This window comes from Mobula hypostoma, chromosome 3 (assembly GCF_963921235.1).
Source record: "Mobula hypostoma chromosome 3, sMobHyp1.1, whole genome shotgun sequence".
Lineage (NCBI taxonomy): Eukaryota > Metazoa > Chordata > Chondrichthyes > Myliobatiformes > Myliobatidae > Mobula > Mobula hypostoma.
In genome coordinates this window covers 11,021,100-11,035,680 of record NC_086099.1, presented here as the reverse complement: position 1 = coordinate 11,035,680, position 14,581 = coordinate 11,021,100, and the positions used below count along the sequence as shown (strand labels likewise).

The 14,581-nt window shown below is 40.3% G+C and overlaps 1 protein-coding gene and 1 long non-coding RNA gene across 16 annotated transcripts in view; one reads left to right on the top strand and one right to left on the bottom strand.

Annotated features, from left to right (window-relative positions):
- Positions 1-14,581, top strand: part of LOC134343853 (transcription factor 4-like) — a 685,533-nt gene that overhangs the window by 573,373 nt on the left and 97,579 nt on the right. For all 15 annotated transcript variants that reach the window (XM_063042647.1, XM_063042643.1, XM_063042646.1 and 12 more), the window contains one exon: positions 11,704-11,809. In XM_063042647.1, coding sequence (XP_062898717.1) covers positions 11,704-11,809 — 106 coding nt within the window. The remainder of the gene's footprint in view (positions 1-11,703; positions 11,810-14,581) is intronic.
- LOC134343855 (uncharacterized) lies at positions 1,654-7,253 on the bottom strand. Its single transcript, XR_010017330.1, has 3 exons — positions 7,233-7,253; positions 3,610-3,758; positions 1,654-1,939 (listed from the first exon to the last, which is right to left on the bottom strand). It is a non-coding gene; the product is annotated as an uncharacterized LOC134343855 (long non-coding RNA).

Genomic DNA, 14,581 nt, shown 5'->3' with positions numbered 1-14,581 from the left:
ATATGATGAGCAAACTTGGTTAGCTTGTATTTTTATATTTTTACTTTGAACAGTTTGCATTTGTATACGTCTTTGTGTCACCCACTAACCCACCCCTCCACACCCCCCACTATCATTTCCTGTCCGAGTCACCATATGTACAGACACTCCTGTGCCTAGTATCACTTTATGGACGTACAATCAATCTATGTATATAAGCTATCTCATGTATTTGTATTTATTTCGTTTTTATTATTATCTTCTTGATCTTATTGTGTTTTCTTGTGCTGCATCGAATCAGTAGTAACAATTATTTTGTTCGCCTTTACACTTGTGTATTGGAAATGACGTTAAACAATCTTGAATCTTGACTTGTTATGATTTCACAATGTTTTAAGTGACACTTCTGTGAGTATCGGTGTTGAACCCTCTGTAAACCATCTCTACCCTTTGGGTGATTGGCAGCGTTTTCCAGTTTAAGAATTGTGCAGAAGGTCACAGTGAGAGGAGGAAGGAAAGGTGAAGAGGAATCAGTTCAGTATCTCCATAACCTCTTTATAAATTATGCACTTAAATCAGACTCTTATTTGCAATGCCCCTTGTGTGACATTGCACACAGTCCAGTTGATACTCATCATTTTAATGAAAAATTCTCAGTAAATAAAGCCTCCAATCTTTTCTTCAAATATTTATCTCTTATATATAGAATGCACAAATTCATACTTCCTGCCACTTCCCGAAACTCAGTAACTGTTGATCTTTTCTCAAGCTGATTCAGTTATGCAGTAATTAATTTGATTGGGATGTTCATATTGACTAACTCAAAGAATTAAGGAACAGCTTCCTCCCCTTAGCCATCAGATTTCTAAATGGTCAGTGAACCCATGTACACTATCTCAAATTTTTTTGCTCTATTTTTGCACTACTTACTATGGTTTAATTTTAGAAATATATGTGTTTTTGTAATTTATAGATTTATTATTATGTATTGCAATGTACTGCTGCCATAAATTTCACGACATATGCCAGCAATATTAAACCTGATTCTGATTCTGAAAGGGTATAATTGAATGAGATCTGAGTAGACTTCCTTTTATATCAAAATCTATCTTAGACAATAATAAAAAAAAAAGAGGGCTGGCTCTTATTATTCCATTTAACTAAAATGGACAACATAACTTTTAGAAAACAGGTGTTTTCCAACAATTTGCAATATCAGCACATCTAATATAATAATTAAAAAGGTCAGAATTAAAAAGGTTCCATAGTCGGGGACCCCCACCACACAGGACACGCTCTCTTTCCGCTGCTGCCATCAGGATGAAGGTACAGGAGCCTCAGGACTCTCACCTCCAGGCTCAGGAACAGTTATTTCCCCTCAGCCATCAGACTCTTGAACAAAGGGGATCACCACTCAACACGAGAAAATCTGCAGACGCTGGAACTCCAAAGCAACACACACAAAAGGCTGGAGGAACTCAGCAGGTCAGGGAGCATCTGTGGAAATGAATAAACAGTTGTCTCCACCTACCTGGCTTCAGAATTAAGTTTATCATCACTCGCATACTACAGTACTGTGCAAAAGTCCCAGGCACCCTCGCTCTCTAGATGAGCCTAAGACTTTTGCAGAGGTCTGTTAGCGGTGACATATATGTACTTGGATAATAAATTTACTTTAATCTATAAGGTAAAGGTAATCTTTTAATCAGTTCAGCAAGTATATGCTGTGGTAAGGAGGTAAAAGGCCAGCTGGTGGCGTAGTGGCATCAGCGCCGGACTTCAGAGCGAGGGCTCCCGAGTTCGAATCCAGCCGGCTCCCTTGCACGTTTTCCATCCGTGCTGGGCTGAGCGTTGAGCTAGCAAATCGGCCTCGTAAAAATAAGAAAGCCTGCTAAAAAAACACCGTCATGACAGCGTCCCGATGACTCTACGCGGAGTTAAGAGCTTTCTTCTTCTTCTTCTAAGGAGGTAAAAAGTGAAGAACAACTTTAATCTTTCGTAACCTGAAGATCTTTCAAAAATTTTGAATTACTTTTGAAGTGAGTTCATTCATAAGGGCAAATGCACCCGTCAGTTCGTACACAGCAATTCCCCAAAATTGGCAATTGCAAACGATGAATTAAACTGTTTTAGAGGGATGCCTGAGGGATGAACATCAGCCAAGGCAGCATGAGACCATTCTTGTCTTTATTGAAAAGGAATCATGTGCATCCATCCAAGAAACCAAAACGAGAAGTCTAGTGCCTCACCCAAAAGAAACCTCTAACAGTAATGTCACACCAGCAGATGTTCCTTTGACAGGTACTGTAAACTACTGTACACTACTGTACACTACAAAGTCAGTTAAGTGATAAAACCTATTCCTCTCCTCATGTTGTGCTGTGACATTTAGCTCGTATTGCTCTTAAAGTTTAGGTTTATTTGTCACACGTACACAGAAACGTACAGTGAAAAGCATTGCTTTACGTCAACGATTCTCGCAGTCTGAGGATCGTGGCCATCATGCTTCCAGCATAGACAACATAGCAAGCCAACAACTCACTAACCCTAACCCGTACGTCTTTGGAACGTGGGTGGAAACTGGAGCACCCGGGGGAAACCCATGCGGTTACAGGGAGAAGGTACAGACTCTTCACAGACAGTGGCAGGATTTGAACTCTCAATCTTCCAACTGCTGGCATTGTAAAGCATTTGCGCTAACTGCTACACTACTGAATCACCCTCAGTCTTCCATTTCACCAGGCTGTGCCTTCCTGATGTTTGTGACGTAACTGTAATTCCAAAATATTGTATCACCAACAGCTGATATTTTGAGGGGTAGGGTGGTGGGCGGGGTGGAATTTTTGTAGAAGTCCAAAACAAAAGCACCAGCTCTCAGCTCTGTGTCTTCCTCTTCTATCAGCTTGATTTTCATTTAATTCATGATGGTTTTTCTCTTTAGGGGTTAGTATAATGTCATTACAGCACTGGCCATCACTGATCAGAATTCAATTCTGCCTTTGTCAGGAGTTTGCATGTTCTCTCCATGTTGGTGAAGGTTTCCTCTGGATGCCCCAGTTTCCTCCCACATTCCAAAGAACGTGTTAGGGTCATTCAGTTGTGGCATGCTATGTTGGCACCAGAAAGGTGGCGGCACTTGCGAGTTGCCCAGCCCAATCCTCACTGAATTAATTTGATGCGAATGGCACATTTCACTATTTGTTTCGTTGTACATGTCACAAATAAAGCTCATCTTAAAAAATATCTTTAAAATACACCAACCCAAGTGGCATCTTCCGAGATCAACCTGCTCACCACCCCAACATTGTCCTCCTCTATCCCATAAATCTTTGTGGTCGTACACCATGGAATTTCTCCATTGAGAAGTCTTGGCATCTCCCACAATGACTTTTCCTCATCTTCCTCTCACCATCAACTCCAGAATTCTTGTAAGTCTGACATGGTTTCAGCTCTTCCTCATTTTTTTTAAACATAATTTTTTCAAAAAGATAATTTTAGCTTTTATTTACCAACTCTTCATCTCTCCCGTTTCCCTCAAAGGCCTTTGTGCTGCCAGAGTCCAGACTGACAGCAAGCCCTAAATGAGTCAGAACTTCCTCATCTCAACATCAGAAAGACCAAAGCACTCACCACAATCTCACCATTGATTCCATCTTCCTTCATGCCTCAGGCTGAAGCAGTTTGTAATCTTTGGCCCTGATCTGGCTTCAAGCCTCCATTTCCTGTCCAACTCTGAGATCACCCCCTTCCATCTCTCCACCATTACTGTCTGTGCATTCCTGAATCAGAATCAGAATTAGGTGTAATATCACCAGCATATGTCATCGAATTTCTTGTCTTTGTGGCAGCAGTATAGTGCGATACATAATAATAAAAAAAAATGTGAATTACAGTAAATATATCTGGAAATCCAAAGTAACACACACAAAATGCTGAGGAAACTCAGCAGGTCAGGCAGAATCTATGGAAAGGAATAAACTGTTGATATTTCAGGCCGAGATCCTTCAAGAAGATTAGAAGTCAGAATAAGGTAGTGGGGGGAGGGAAAGGAGTACAAGCTGGCAGGTGATAGGTGAAGAGACAGTCTGGGTGAGGACATGATCAAAGAGTTGGGGAGCAGTGAGAGAGGGTCTCACTGAACTATCGTCAAAGGGAAGATTTAAACCTCATGGTAGGCATGCCTCGAAGAGACTTCACGGTGCATTAGTTATGTTTATTCCTCATAGTTTCTCCCTCTCTTGTGTGTGGTTCATTTTCCACAACCTCACTGTAGAACAGTCTTAGAAAATCGTTTTTTCAATGACACCAACAACAGTTTGCATTTATATGGTGCCTTTAATGTACTGAAATAGTGCTTGACAGGAGAAAAATTCTGGGAATCTATTTTACATTATTTTATGAGTTATTTTTAAATTGATGTAGATCTTTAATGTAATTTATTCCATGTAATCTCAATCACTTTTAATTACTTTATAATGCATAAGGGTCAGAAATAAATTTATAAAATTCATTTACCTTCATTTTTCTTTCTAAACTTTCTTTAATTGGCACAAGGTTATTGAAATATAATATCAGATACTCCAAATTAAGCTTTTAAATATGAGGTCCTGGTTCATATGAGACACCTTTGGGAATAACCTTTGTATTTTAGTAATTTACACAAGAATTTATTAATGGTCGTTTTTAATAAATACATTGTTTTCTTCATGAACTTTTGAAAGAACACATTGAATGCTGTAACCTGCTGTTTAGAAACTGTGCATTTTCATATTTCATGATAGGAACCCCCAAGGACGTGAGTACAAATAGGCAGCGTGAGCTCGAGACCCTTCTTCACCATTTTAAGATTTTGCCTGATCTGACGATTAGACCACCATCAGGTGCAGGAGCTGTTATTACCCCTGAGTCATCAGTCTCCTGAACCAGAAGGGGTGTAACAGGAAAGTAGTATCCCCCATCATCAGGGACCCCCACCCCCCAGACCATGCTCTCTTCTCACTGCTGCCACCAGGAAGAAGGTATAGCAGTGTCAGGACTCACACCACCAGGTTCAGGAACAGTTATCACCCCTCAACCATCAGGCTCCTGAACCAGAAGGGATGACTTCACTCAGCTTCACTCGCCCCATCAGTGAACTGTTCCCACAACCTATGGGCTCACTTTCAAAGACTCTTCATCTCATCTTCTCAATATTTATTGCTTATTTGTTTATTATTTTTTGGTATTTGCTGTTCTTTGTCTTTTGCACATGGATTGTTTGTCCATCTTGTGTGCAGTTTTTCCATTGTGATTCTTTGTATCTGCTGTGAATCCCCTCAACAAAATAAATGGCTGGGTTGTATATGATGACATATATGTACTTTGATGATAGGTTTTCTTTCAGCTTCGAACTTCTTGAATGTTGAATCTTAAAATTACCACTGTGGTGCAAAATTTAATCTCAGCCTTCAATCTACATCACCCTTCCCTTCCTAGAAGGTAATTCCAACAATTCACAAGCCTGAGGGAAGCAATTCCTCTTCCTCTCAATTGACTAATGTCTTAACTTAAGGCAAAGTCAACTAATTATAGACTCCCTGATCAGAGATCTTGCTGGAGTTTTTGAAACCTATCAAATATTGAAAAGCCTAGACAGAGTTCACATGGAAAGGATGTTTCCTCTAGTGGAAGAGAGTAAGACCAGGGGGCACAACCTCACAATACAAGAGTGCCTCTTTAGTACAGAGACAAGGAGGAATTTTTTTAGCCAGAGGGTGGTGAATCTGTGGAAATCATTGTCATGGACGGCTGTGGAGGCCAAGTCATTGAGCATATTTAAAGAGGAAGTTGATAGTTTCTTGATTAGTAAGGGCATCAAAGGTTACAGGGAGAAGACAGGAGAATGGGTTTTAGAGGGATAATAAATCAGCCATGATGGAATGGCAGTAAGTCTCAATGGGCCAAATGTCCTAATTCTGCTCCTATGCCTTAAGGTTCCGTAGTCTTACCAGGATAATCGCCGTTGCATCATCTATCCTGTCACGCTGCTCTGTTTCAATGAAATCATCTCAGAGTCTTGTAAAATAAAATAAAGTCCCTCCTGATAGGGCAATTCACACCCTCCAGCAAACTGGGTTCAGTTCCCACTGCTGTCTGTAAGGAGTTTGTACATTCACCCCGTGGCCACATGCTTTTCCTCCGGGTGCTCTGGTTTCCTCCTACATTCCAAAGACATACCAGTTAGTAAGTTAATTAGTCACTGGGCATATCTGGCTGGCGTGGGCTCATTGGGCCGGAAGGGCATGTTACTGTGCTGTGTATCTAAAAGAAAATCTCAAGTAAGCATGGGTTACAACAGTGGTGTACAGAACTGAAATATGCTTTTTAATTTTGTGCTTTATATTCTGTGTTTTTGCTTGCTATTTTTATTGCCCTTTGCATGAGTTTTTCTGTCCTGGGGCAGGGGGGTGTTTGATATTTTTCTTCGCATGGGTTGGTTCCTTGGTTCTTTGTTTCGTGGCTGTTTGAGAAGACGAATTTCAGGGTTGTGCACTATATACTTCAATAATATATGAACTATGAATCTTTGAACCTTGAAGTGGATGGGCTACAGCCGCGGAAGACCACAAACATACACTCAAGTGGCCACTTTATTAGGTACAGGAGGTCACTAATAAAGCAGCCAGTGAGCGTATAAGGTAATAACTTGTGAAGGTCAGGCAGTGCTTGTTAGATTATTTCTATTTTCCCTGCGTTTTTTTGCATTGAGATATTCTCATTTATTAGTTATTTCAGAGTGAGTGGATGGTAATTTGAAAATCTAATGGTTTTTCAAGGGAAGAAAAGGAGAAAACAGATCACTTGTAGTTTCAGAAAATACGTTGTTCCTTTCAACCCTGTTGCCAGAGCCGAGATCTCTTGAGAAGATTTTCCTTTAAGTAAACCGATGGCCAATTTTCTCCCTTCCCCCAGCACATCTGTTGGGATGCATGTGGAATGTATGTGAGATCTTGGAAATGATTCCAGATTTATTTTTCTTGTGAATGCCATTATTATACGGAGCTGGAATTAATGTCAGTTTCTGGCGCATGTGGACCTGACATGTAACATAATCTTGTGCAGCCATTCTGTCATCTGTATTTTAGATTAGAAGGACTGTATAGAGATTTAAAACCAGCATTAAACATTCTGCTCCAATAACTTTATGCAATTTATTCAGAATGCATCCCACAAGTGTTAATTAAAACTGTTTTCTTTTCACTGTTGCCACTTACCTTAAGAGCTGACATAGGGATAATAGACTCCGCCTTCAAAGTTATTTTTGCAAATCGATCATTGCATAGAAAACAGCAGGTGGTTTGCAACCTTTATAAGGCTTAGAGAGGTAAATGATAGCATTAAACCGCAAGATCAAAAATGATAATGGTTGAGCAATGTAATTTGTTACCCTTTTGAGTGTTGTGTACATCGCAAGCACCTTTTGTAATTCACAATGTAATGCTGAGGGTGTTTTAACATTTAATTCAAGCTAACATTTCAATTCTGTGAATTTCCTGATGCAGCTTTTAATTAAGGAGAACGACAAGATTTTTTTTAGTCATGCATAAGGTTGGTCTTTGAGTGTGTACTCTTTTTACCAACACTAACCCTTCATCCAAATGAAGAGTGTTCAGACAATATACGTTGTCTAGTCAAATTATCTAGTCAAATAAAGTTTATTGTCATGTGTAAATACATGTGGTGTTTTTAGCTATAATGCACCTTTTGTGGACAATCGTGGAATACAGGTTAAAGCTGAGTGAGAATGAGACATTTCTCTGAACCAGGGTGTAAAACACTGTAGTATACCTAACACACATAACACATAATAACTTATGAAAGTAGGGATGAAATCTACAGATGGATCACACATAAATAAACTAAAGTGCATTAATATTGAATATTGTACGGTACAAAACAGTAATCACAAACCGGTGACACTTTGAATGCAATGCGACAGGGGGTTCAGAAGCGTGAGGAAAGAAACTGTTTTGCATCCTGAAAATTCCTGTTTTTATGCATGGGATAGTACATATGAAAGTAGTCTAAACTCATCTTTAACCTGTAGTCCACCATTGTCCACAAAGGGTGCATTACAGCTAAAAACACCACATTGCCATAATTTTCAATTGACTCCGGAGCTATGAAATCAGATTTCAGACTCTGCAAGTGTCCAGCAGAGGTCCTCTAAAGCTGCATAAGACAGTGACCAAACGTGAGAATTTTCCGGAAAGTGTTTTCTCAGTTCTAAGCTGCTCAGTATATTGTTCGAATGACTTGCTAAAACAGCTTAACCACTGCATTGTGAGATTTTACATCAAGTGATTAAAAAGAATGCATTTGTGCATTTTCTAAAAACATCATATTTCTGTCAAAATACCTTGCTCCCATGAGATAATAAAATGTATGCTTTTTTCAGTTGCCAAGAAAAATGAGTTTTACCAAAAACAATCACCTGTTTCCTCTTGCTACACACGAACGTTCCATTGTGTATAACAGCAATATAACAAAAGTAATGGTAGCGTTCATTTTCAAAGGACTAGAGTATAAAAGCAAGGATGTAATGCTGAGACTTTCTAAGGCATTGGTCAGGCTGCACTTGGAGTATTGTCAGCTGTTTTGGGCCCTTTATCGAAGAAAAAATGTGCTGAAAATAGAGAAGATCCAGAGGAGGTTCATGTGAGTGGTCCCGGGAGTAAAATGGTTAATGTATGGGAAGCATTTGATGGCTTTGGGCCTGTACTCACTGGAGTTTAGAAGAATGAGGGAGAATGTCACCGAAACCCGTTGAATGTTGGAAGGTCTAGATAGTGGACATGGAGAGGGGTTTCCTACAGTGGAGGGAGTCTAGGACCAGAGGGCACAGCCTCACAATAGAGGGATGTTCCTTTAGAACAGACATGAGGAAAACTTTCTTTAGCCAGAAGGTGGTGAATCTGTAAAATTCTTTGCCACGGAGAGCTGTGCAGGCCAAGTCATTAGATATATTTAAAGCAGAGATTGATATCTTCTTGATTAATCAGGCATCAAACGTTATAGGGATAAGGCAGGAGAATGGAATTGAGAGGGATAATTAATCAGCTATCATGGAATGACAGAACATTTGATGGGCCAAGTGGCCTAATTCCTCTCCTATATGTTATGGTTGTATATGCATCTCTCGCTTGTTTATTTAAGCTTGTGTTTGCAACAAATAGATGCTTGTTTCTTTTCCCATTGTTCATAATTGATCTTATAGATGCCATGAATTCAAATTATAGAATAAAAGGGTCATACAACACCACAGCACAAAACCAGGCCCTTCAGCCCAGCTAATTCATGTTGAGCTATTAATCTGACTCATCCCAATGACCTGCACCCAGACCATAGCCCTCTATGCTCCTCCCATCCATGTACAAATTTCTCTTAAATATTGAAAATAAACCTGCATTCTCCACTTTCACTGGCAGCTCGTTTCACATCCTCACTACCTTCTGAGTGAAGAAGTTCTCTCTCAGGTTCCCCTTGAACATTTCACCTTTCATCCTTAACCCATGACTTCTAGTTGTCGTCACACCTATCCTCAGTGGAGAAAGCCTGCTTGCACTTACCCTATCTATACCTTTCATAATCTTGTGTACCTCTATCAAATCTCCCCACATTCTCCTATGCTCTCGGGAATAGTCATAACCTATTCAATATTTCACTATAACTCAGGTCCTCAGGTCCTGGCAAAAATGTTCTCTGAACTCTTTCAACCTTATTGATTTTAATCTGAACAAACATCAGAACAAAATCAATAAGATTGAAAGAGTGCAAAGAAATTCTGAACAATCTTATTGACTTTGTTTGATTCTGAACAGAAGTTAGTTTTGTCCAGTAAATTAGTTGAAGATTTTCTATTCTGCTTTTTGTTTCTTAAATATTATCTTCTTTATATTGTAAGGATCAAAAAAAGTGAAGAATGTAATGTTCCCAGGCCTTTGAGTTTTGGCAGAATTCTGAATATCATAGGTGTGGTTGCTTTCTTTGGCAAATTGCTTCTAACAGCAAATTTTCCAATTCCTTGGTCTCTGCCCTCATATAATATTAAAACTGCTATTTCCAAAATATAACTTTTGCCAAATGGCTCATATCTGCCAATTTCACAGAATTGTGACCAGATCATTATGAAACTTAACGTTAAGAGCCAGATTCTGACATGTAAGGCTTTTGATTTGCCAGGTAGATTGAGGGAGAGTGGTTGATGCCATTTAATCGTCTGTCACTGTGAAAGCTAGTAAAAGAATGAAGGGTGGGGAGACTGCCTTGCTTCATGCCACAAGTGTATAATATGTAAACAACACCACTTCCATAGAGTCATAGAGAAGTATAGTAGTAGCCTTTCAGCCCACCTAGTCTTTGGCAAAACCATTTAAATCTAAACCCACTCCCACTGACCTGCACTGAGTCCATAGCCCTCTGTACTCCTCCCATCCATGTACTTATCCAAACTTCTCTTGAAAGCTGAAATCAAGCTCGCATGCATCTCTTATGCTGGCAGCTCATTCCACACCCTCACGACCTTCTGACCACGAAGTTTACCCTCATGTTCCACTCCATTGTACCTGAGGAAATCCCAGCTTTAGGAATAGTGTTTAGTTGATTACTCCTAAATTACAAGTTCCTTGTGAATAAGGTACAAATTCCCGAACGAACAGAGCACCATCGTGTCTCACATGAAAAAATCTGTCAAAGTAAATTTATAATTGAAGTATGTATATGTCACCATATACTATCTTGAAGTTCATTATTTTGCAGGCATTTGTATTTCTTTGTTTTTTTATAAATGGCCACAAGGAAATGATTCTGTAGGTGATTATAAGTGTACATTGATAGTAAATTTATTTTATTTTGTTTTACTTAGACTAATTACAGAGCAATTTACAATGACCAATTAACCTACTAACCAGTATTGCTTTGGACTACTGGGAGGAAACTGGAGCACTCTGAGAGAACTCAAGCACTCCACAGGGAGGATGTACAGAGTCCTTATGGATGATGTTGGAATTGAACTCTGAACTCCGTCGCTCTGAGCTCTAATAGCGTCGCACTAACCGCTACACCACTGTGACACGCACTTACTTTACTTTGAACTTCGACAGATTTTTTTTCTAAGAGACTCTATGGCTGGACTTCAGATCTCGTTGAGAGTTGCCTCAAAGTTATGCATCCTTTCACCGTGCTTCTTCCACCACCTCTCCACATCTGCCTCTGTCCTCAACCACTTCCCTATTTCTTTACTTTCAATCCTTTAAACAGCGTCTGTGATCCCAATCTTGGAGAACCTAATTTATTGTCTGTAAAATGAAATTATTTCCTATCTCCTTTCTTTCCACAGAACTTTGCAAACACTTGTATTTTTATTTGATGCGATTTTCTGTCTTGCCCCAAATGTAATTGAAAAGTTGAACTAAGAATATGTCCTATAGCAATGAAATAGATACATCTGTATGATCAGTACTTACACACATTTAGTGTGGGGAGCAGAGTGGTGTACTATATCTTCTGTCCTGTTCCCATATGGATCTCATCAACATTCCTTATAATCACAAGAAACGCCTATTATACGTAAGAGCTGGTTTGTAAGAACGCTAGTGCCCTTCCCAGTACTGAGTTATAGAAACCTCGCTTTGTCTTTTTATTCCCTTTGTAACGGTAATTGTTGATTTCTTTTTATTTTTGCAGGTGTATGCCCCATCAGCAAGCACCGCCGATTACAACAGGGATTCACCGGGTTATTCTTCCTCCAAGCCTCCTACCAGTTCGTTTTCTAGTTCATTCTTTATGCAAGGTGAGTGTGCCTTAACCGAATCGCTTGCAATTCTTGTTTTAAAAAAACTTGATCCAGAATCAGGTTTATTATCACTGACATATGTGCTGAAACTCGTTTTGTGGCAGCAGTACAGAGTAATACATAAAATGAACAAGAAATTACAATAAGAAATAAAAAAAAATAGGTTGTGTTACTGAGGTAGTGTTCATGGACCGTTCAGAAATCTGACAGCGAAGGGGAAGAAGCTGTTCCTGACATTGAGTGTGTGTCTTCAGCCTCCCGTACCTCCTCCCTGATGGTAGTAATGAGAAGGGGGTATGTCCTGGGCGGTGAGGGTCCTTAATGATGGATCTGTTTTGAAACACAAGAGATTCTGCAGATGCTGGAAATCTTGAACAACACACACAGGACAGGCAGCATCTACGGAGTGGAATAAACAGTGGACGCTGTGGTGGAGACCCTTCGTCAGCACTGGAAACAAAGGGGACAGAAGCCAGATTAAGAAAGTGTTTTTGTTGTACATATTAGAATTGAAGGAATGTTGAGGCAAGCTGGGAAATAAGAGAAATGTGTCGTCATCATTCCCTCTCCAACTCTGCAGCTACCTGTGCTTGTCCCTCATCCAAGAACAGAGAGTCGAAATGAACCAACAAACACGGAACTCTTACTTCTGAACCTCTGCAGTTCTGTGTTTTTGCTCATTAAACTCATGCTAATATAAATTTGGCTAGATATATCTGGGATGTTTTTGGGTGTTGCCTATAGGGGCCGAGCTGACACTTGGCCAAAGGTACAGTATTTTTTTTCTTCAGCATAACAACCCACATTCAGCACAGTACCATCAGCCTCTCAAGATGGCCGCACTTGGAGTCAACTGACTGGGATAGAGTTCTGGCCCAGAAGGCAGTTCGGAGGAGCAGGTTACTGCCCGCAGCACATTGTGAGTGGGGAAGAAATTCGGCTCGCTGTCTATAAGGAGTTTTTACGTTCTCTCAGAAACTGCACGGGTTTCTTCCGGGTGCTCTGGTTTCTTCCCACAACCCAGGGACGTATGGATTGGTAGATTAACAGGTAAATGGGTGCACGTGGGCAGCACGGGCTCATTGGGCCAGAAGGGCCAACTACTGTGTTGTATCTCCAAATTAAATTCAAAAAATAAATATTTTGGTTAAAGAAAACAATATTAGCCATTGGAGGTTATCTTACGTGGGAAGGGAATTTGCTTGACATTTTACAATGCAAGTTACGAAAGATCCTTTTATATTGAACCAGCATGCAGCCACCGCAGTACAAATATTGCAGTCTGTAATTTCTAGCTGCTCTTGCTCACTCAGCAGTGCTAAAATTGAAACCTAAAAACAGTTGACAACAAAATTTTGTATTTTGTAACACACACGCCCACACAAAATGTTGGAGGAACTCAGCAGGTCAGGCAGCATTGATGGAGGGAACTTAGGGGGAGAGTCTGGGACTAGAGGGCACAGCCTCAACTTAAGGCCTAGACAGAGTGGATGTTGAGAGGATGCTTCCAGTATTTGGAGAGTCTAGGACCAGAGGGTACAGCCTCAGAATAGTAGGATGTCCCTTTAGAACAAAGATGCAAAATTTCTTCAGGTAGAGGGTAGTGAATCTGTGGAATTCATTGCCGCAGATAGCTGTGGAGGCCAAGTCATTGGGTGTCCCTAAAGCAGAGGTTGACAAGTTCTTGACTAGTAAGGCTGTCAAAGTTAATGCGGAGAAGACAGGGGAATGGGGCTGAGAAGGGAAATAAATTGACTGTGATAGAATGACAGACCAGACTCAGTAGGCCGAATGGCCAATTCTGCTCTGTTGTCTCATGGAAATCAACTGATGATGTTCTGAGCCAGTAGCCTAAAGAAACAAAAGAAAAAGTCCAGTGTGCTCTGCAGAGGGGCTGCAGGAAACAATGCTAAAGCACAAAAGGTATTGTGGCTGGGCACCGAAAGTTCAGTAGAAAGGATAGGCTTGATGTATCAACAAGCAGAGAGAGGGTTGTGTGACAGTGAGGTTAAGGGAGGGAATTCGGGAGCTGAGGATTGAAGCAGTTGATGTTGAAGTACAAAGATTAGGATTAGGATTAGGGAGGTTTTTTGATTTTCCAACAAAAGAATGGAACCAGAGATATTTGCACTGCATGTGGCACCCTATTGTCATTATGTATATGTGATATTTTGTGTTCCGTTCCAGTCGCCTCATGGTAGGAAGGATGTAGAAGCTTTAGAGAGTGTGCTGAGGAAATTTGACAGGATCTTGCCTGGATTAGAGAGCACGCTTTATGAGGATAGATTGAGCAAGCTAGGGATTTTCTCTACGGAGCAAAGGAGGATGAGAGGTGACTTGATGGAGGTGTGCAAGATGATCAGAGGCATAAATTGAGTGGACCGACAGAGACATTTTCCTGGAGCAGAAATGGCTATTACGAGGGAGTATAATTTTATTGTGATTGGAGAAAAGTATAGGGTGGGATGTCAGAGGTAAGTTTTTTTTACACATTCGTTGCAGGTCTGCGGAATACGCTGCCAGAGCTGGTGGTAGAGATTTGGGACATTTAAGAGACTCTTAGATATGGCATATGGATAAAAGAAAAATAGACGGCTATGCGGGAAGGAATGTTTAGATTGATATTGGAATAAGTCAAAAGGTTGGTACAACATCGTGGGCTGAGGGAGCTGTACTGTTCTATGTCCTGTGATTATCTTTGCCTTTGACGCCATTTCCTTCTACAGTGCTTACATTATCGGGTACATAACATTAATCAGAAGAATCAAC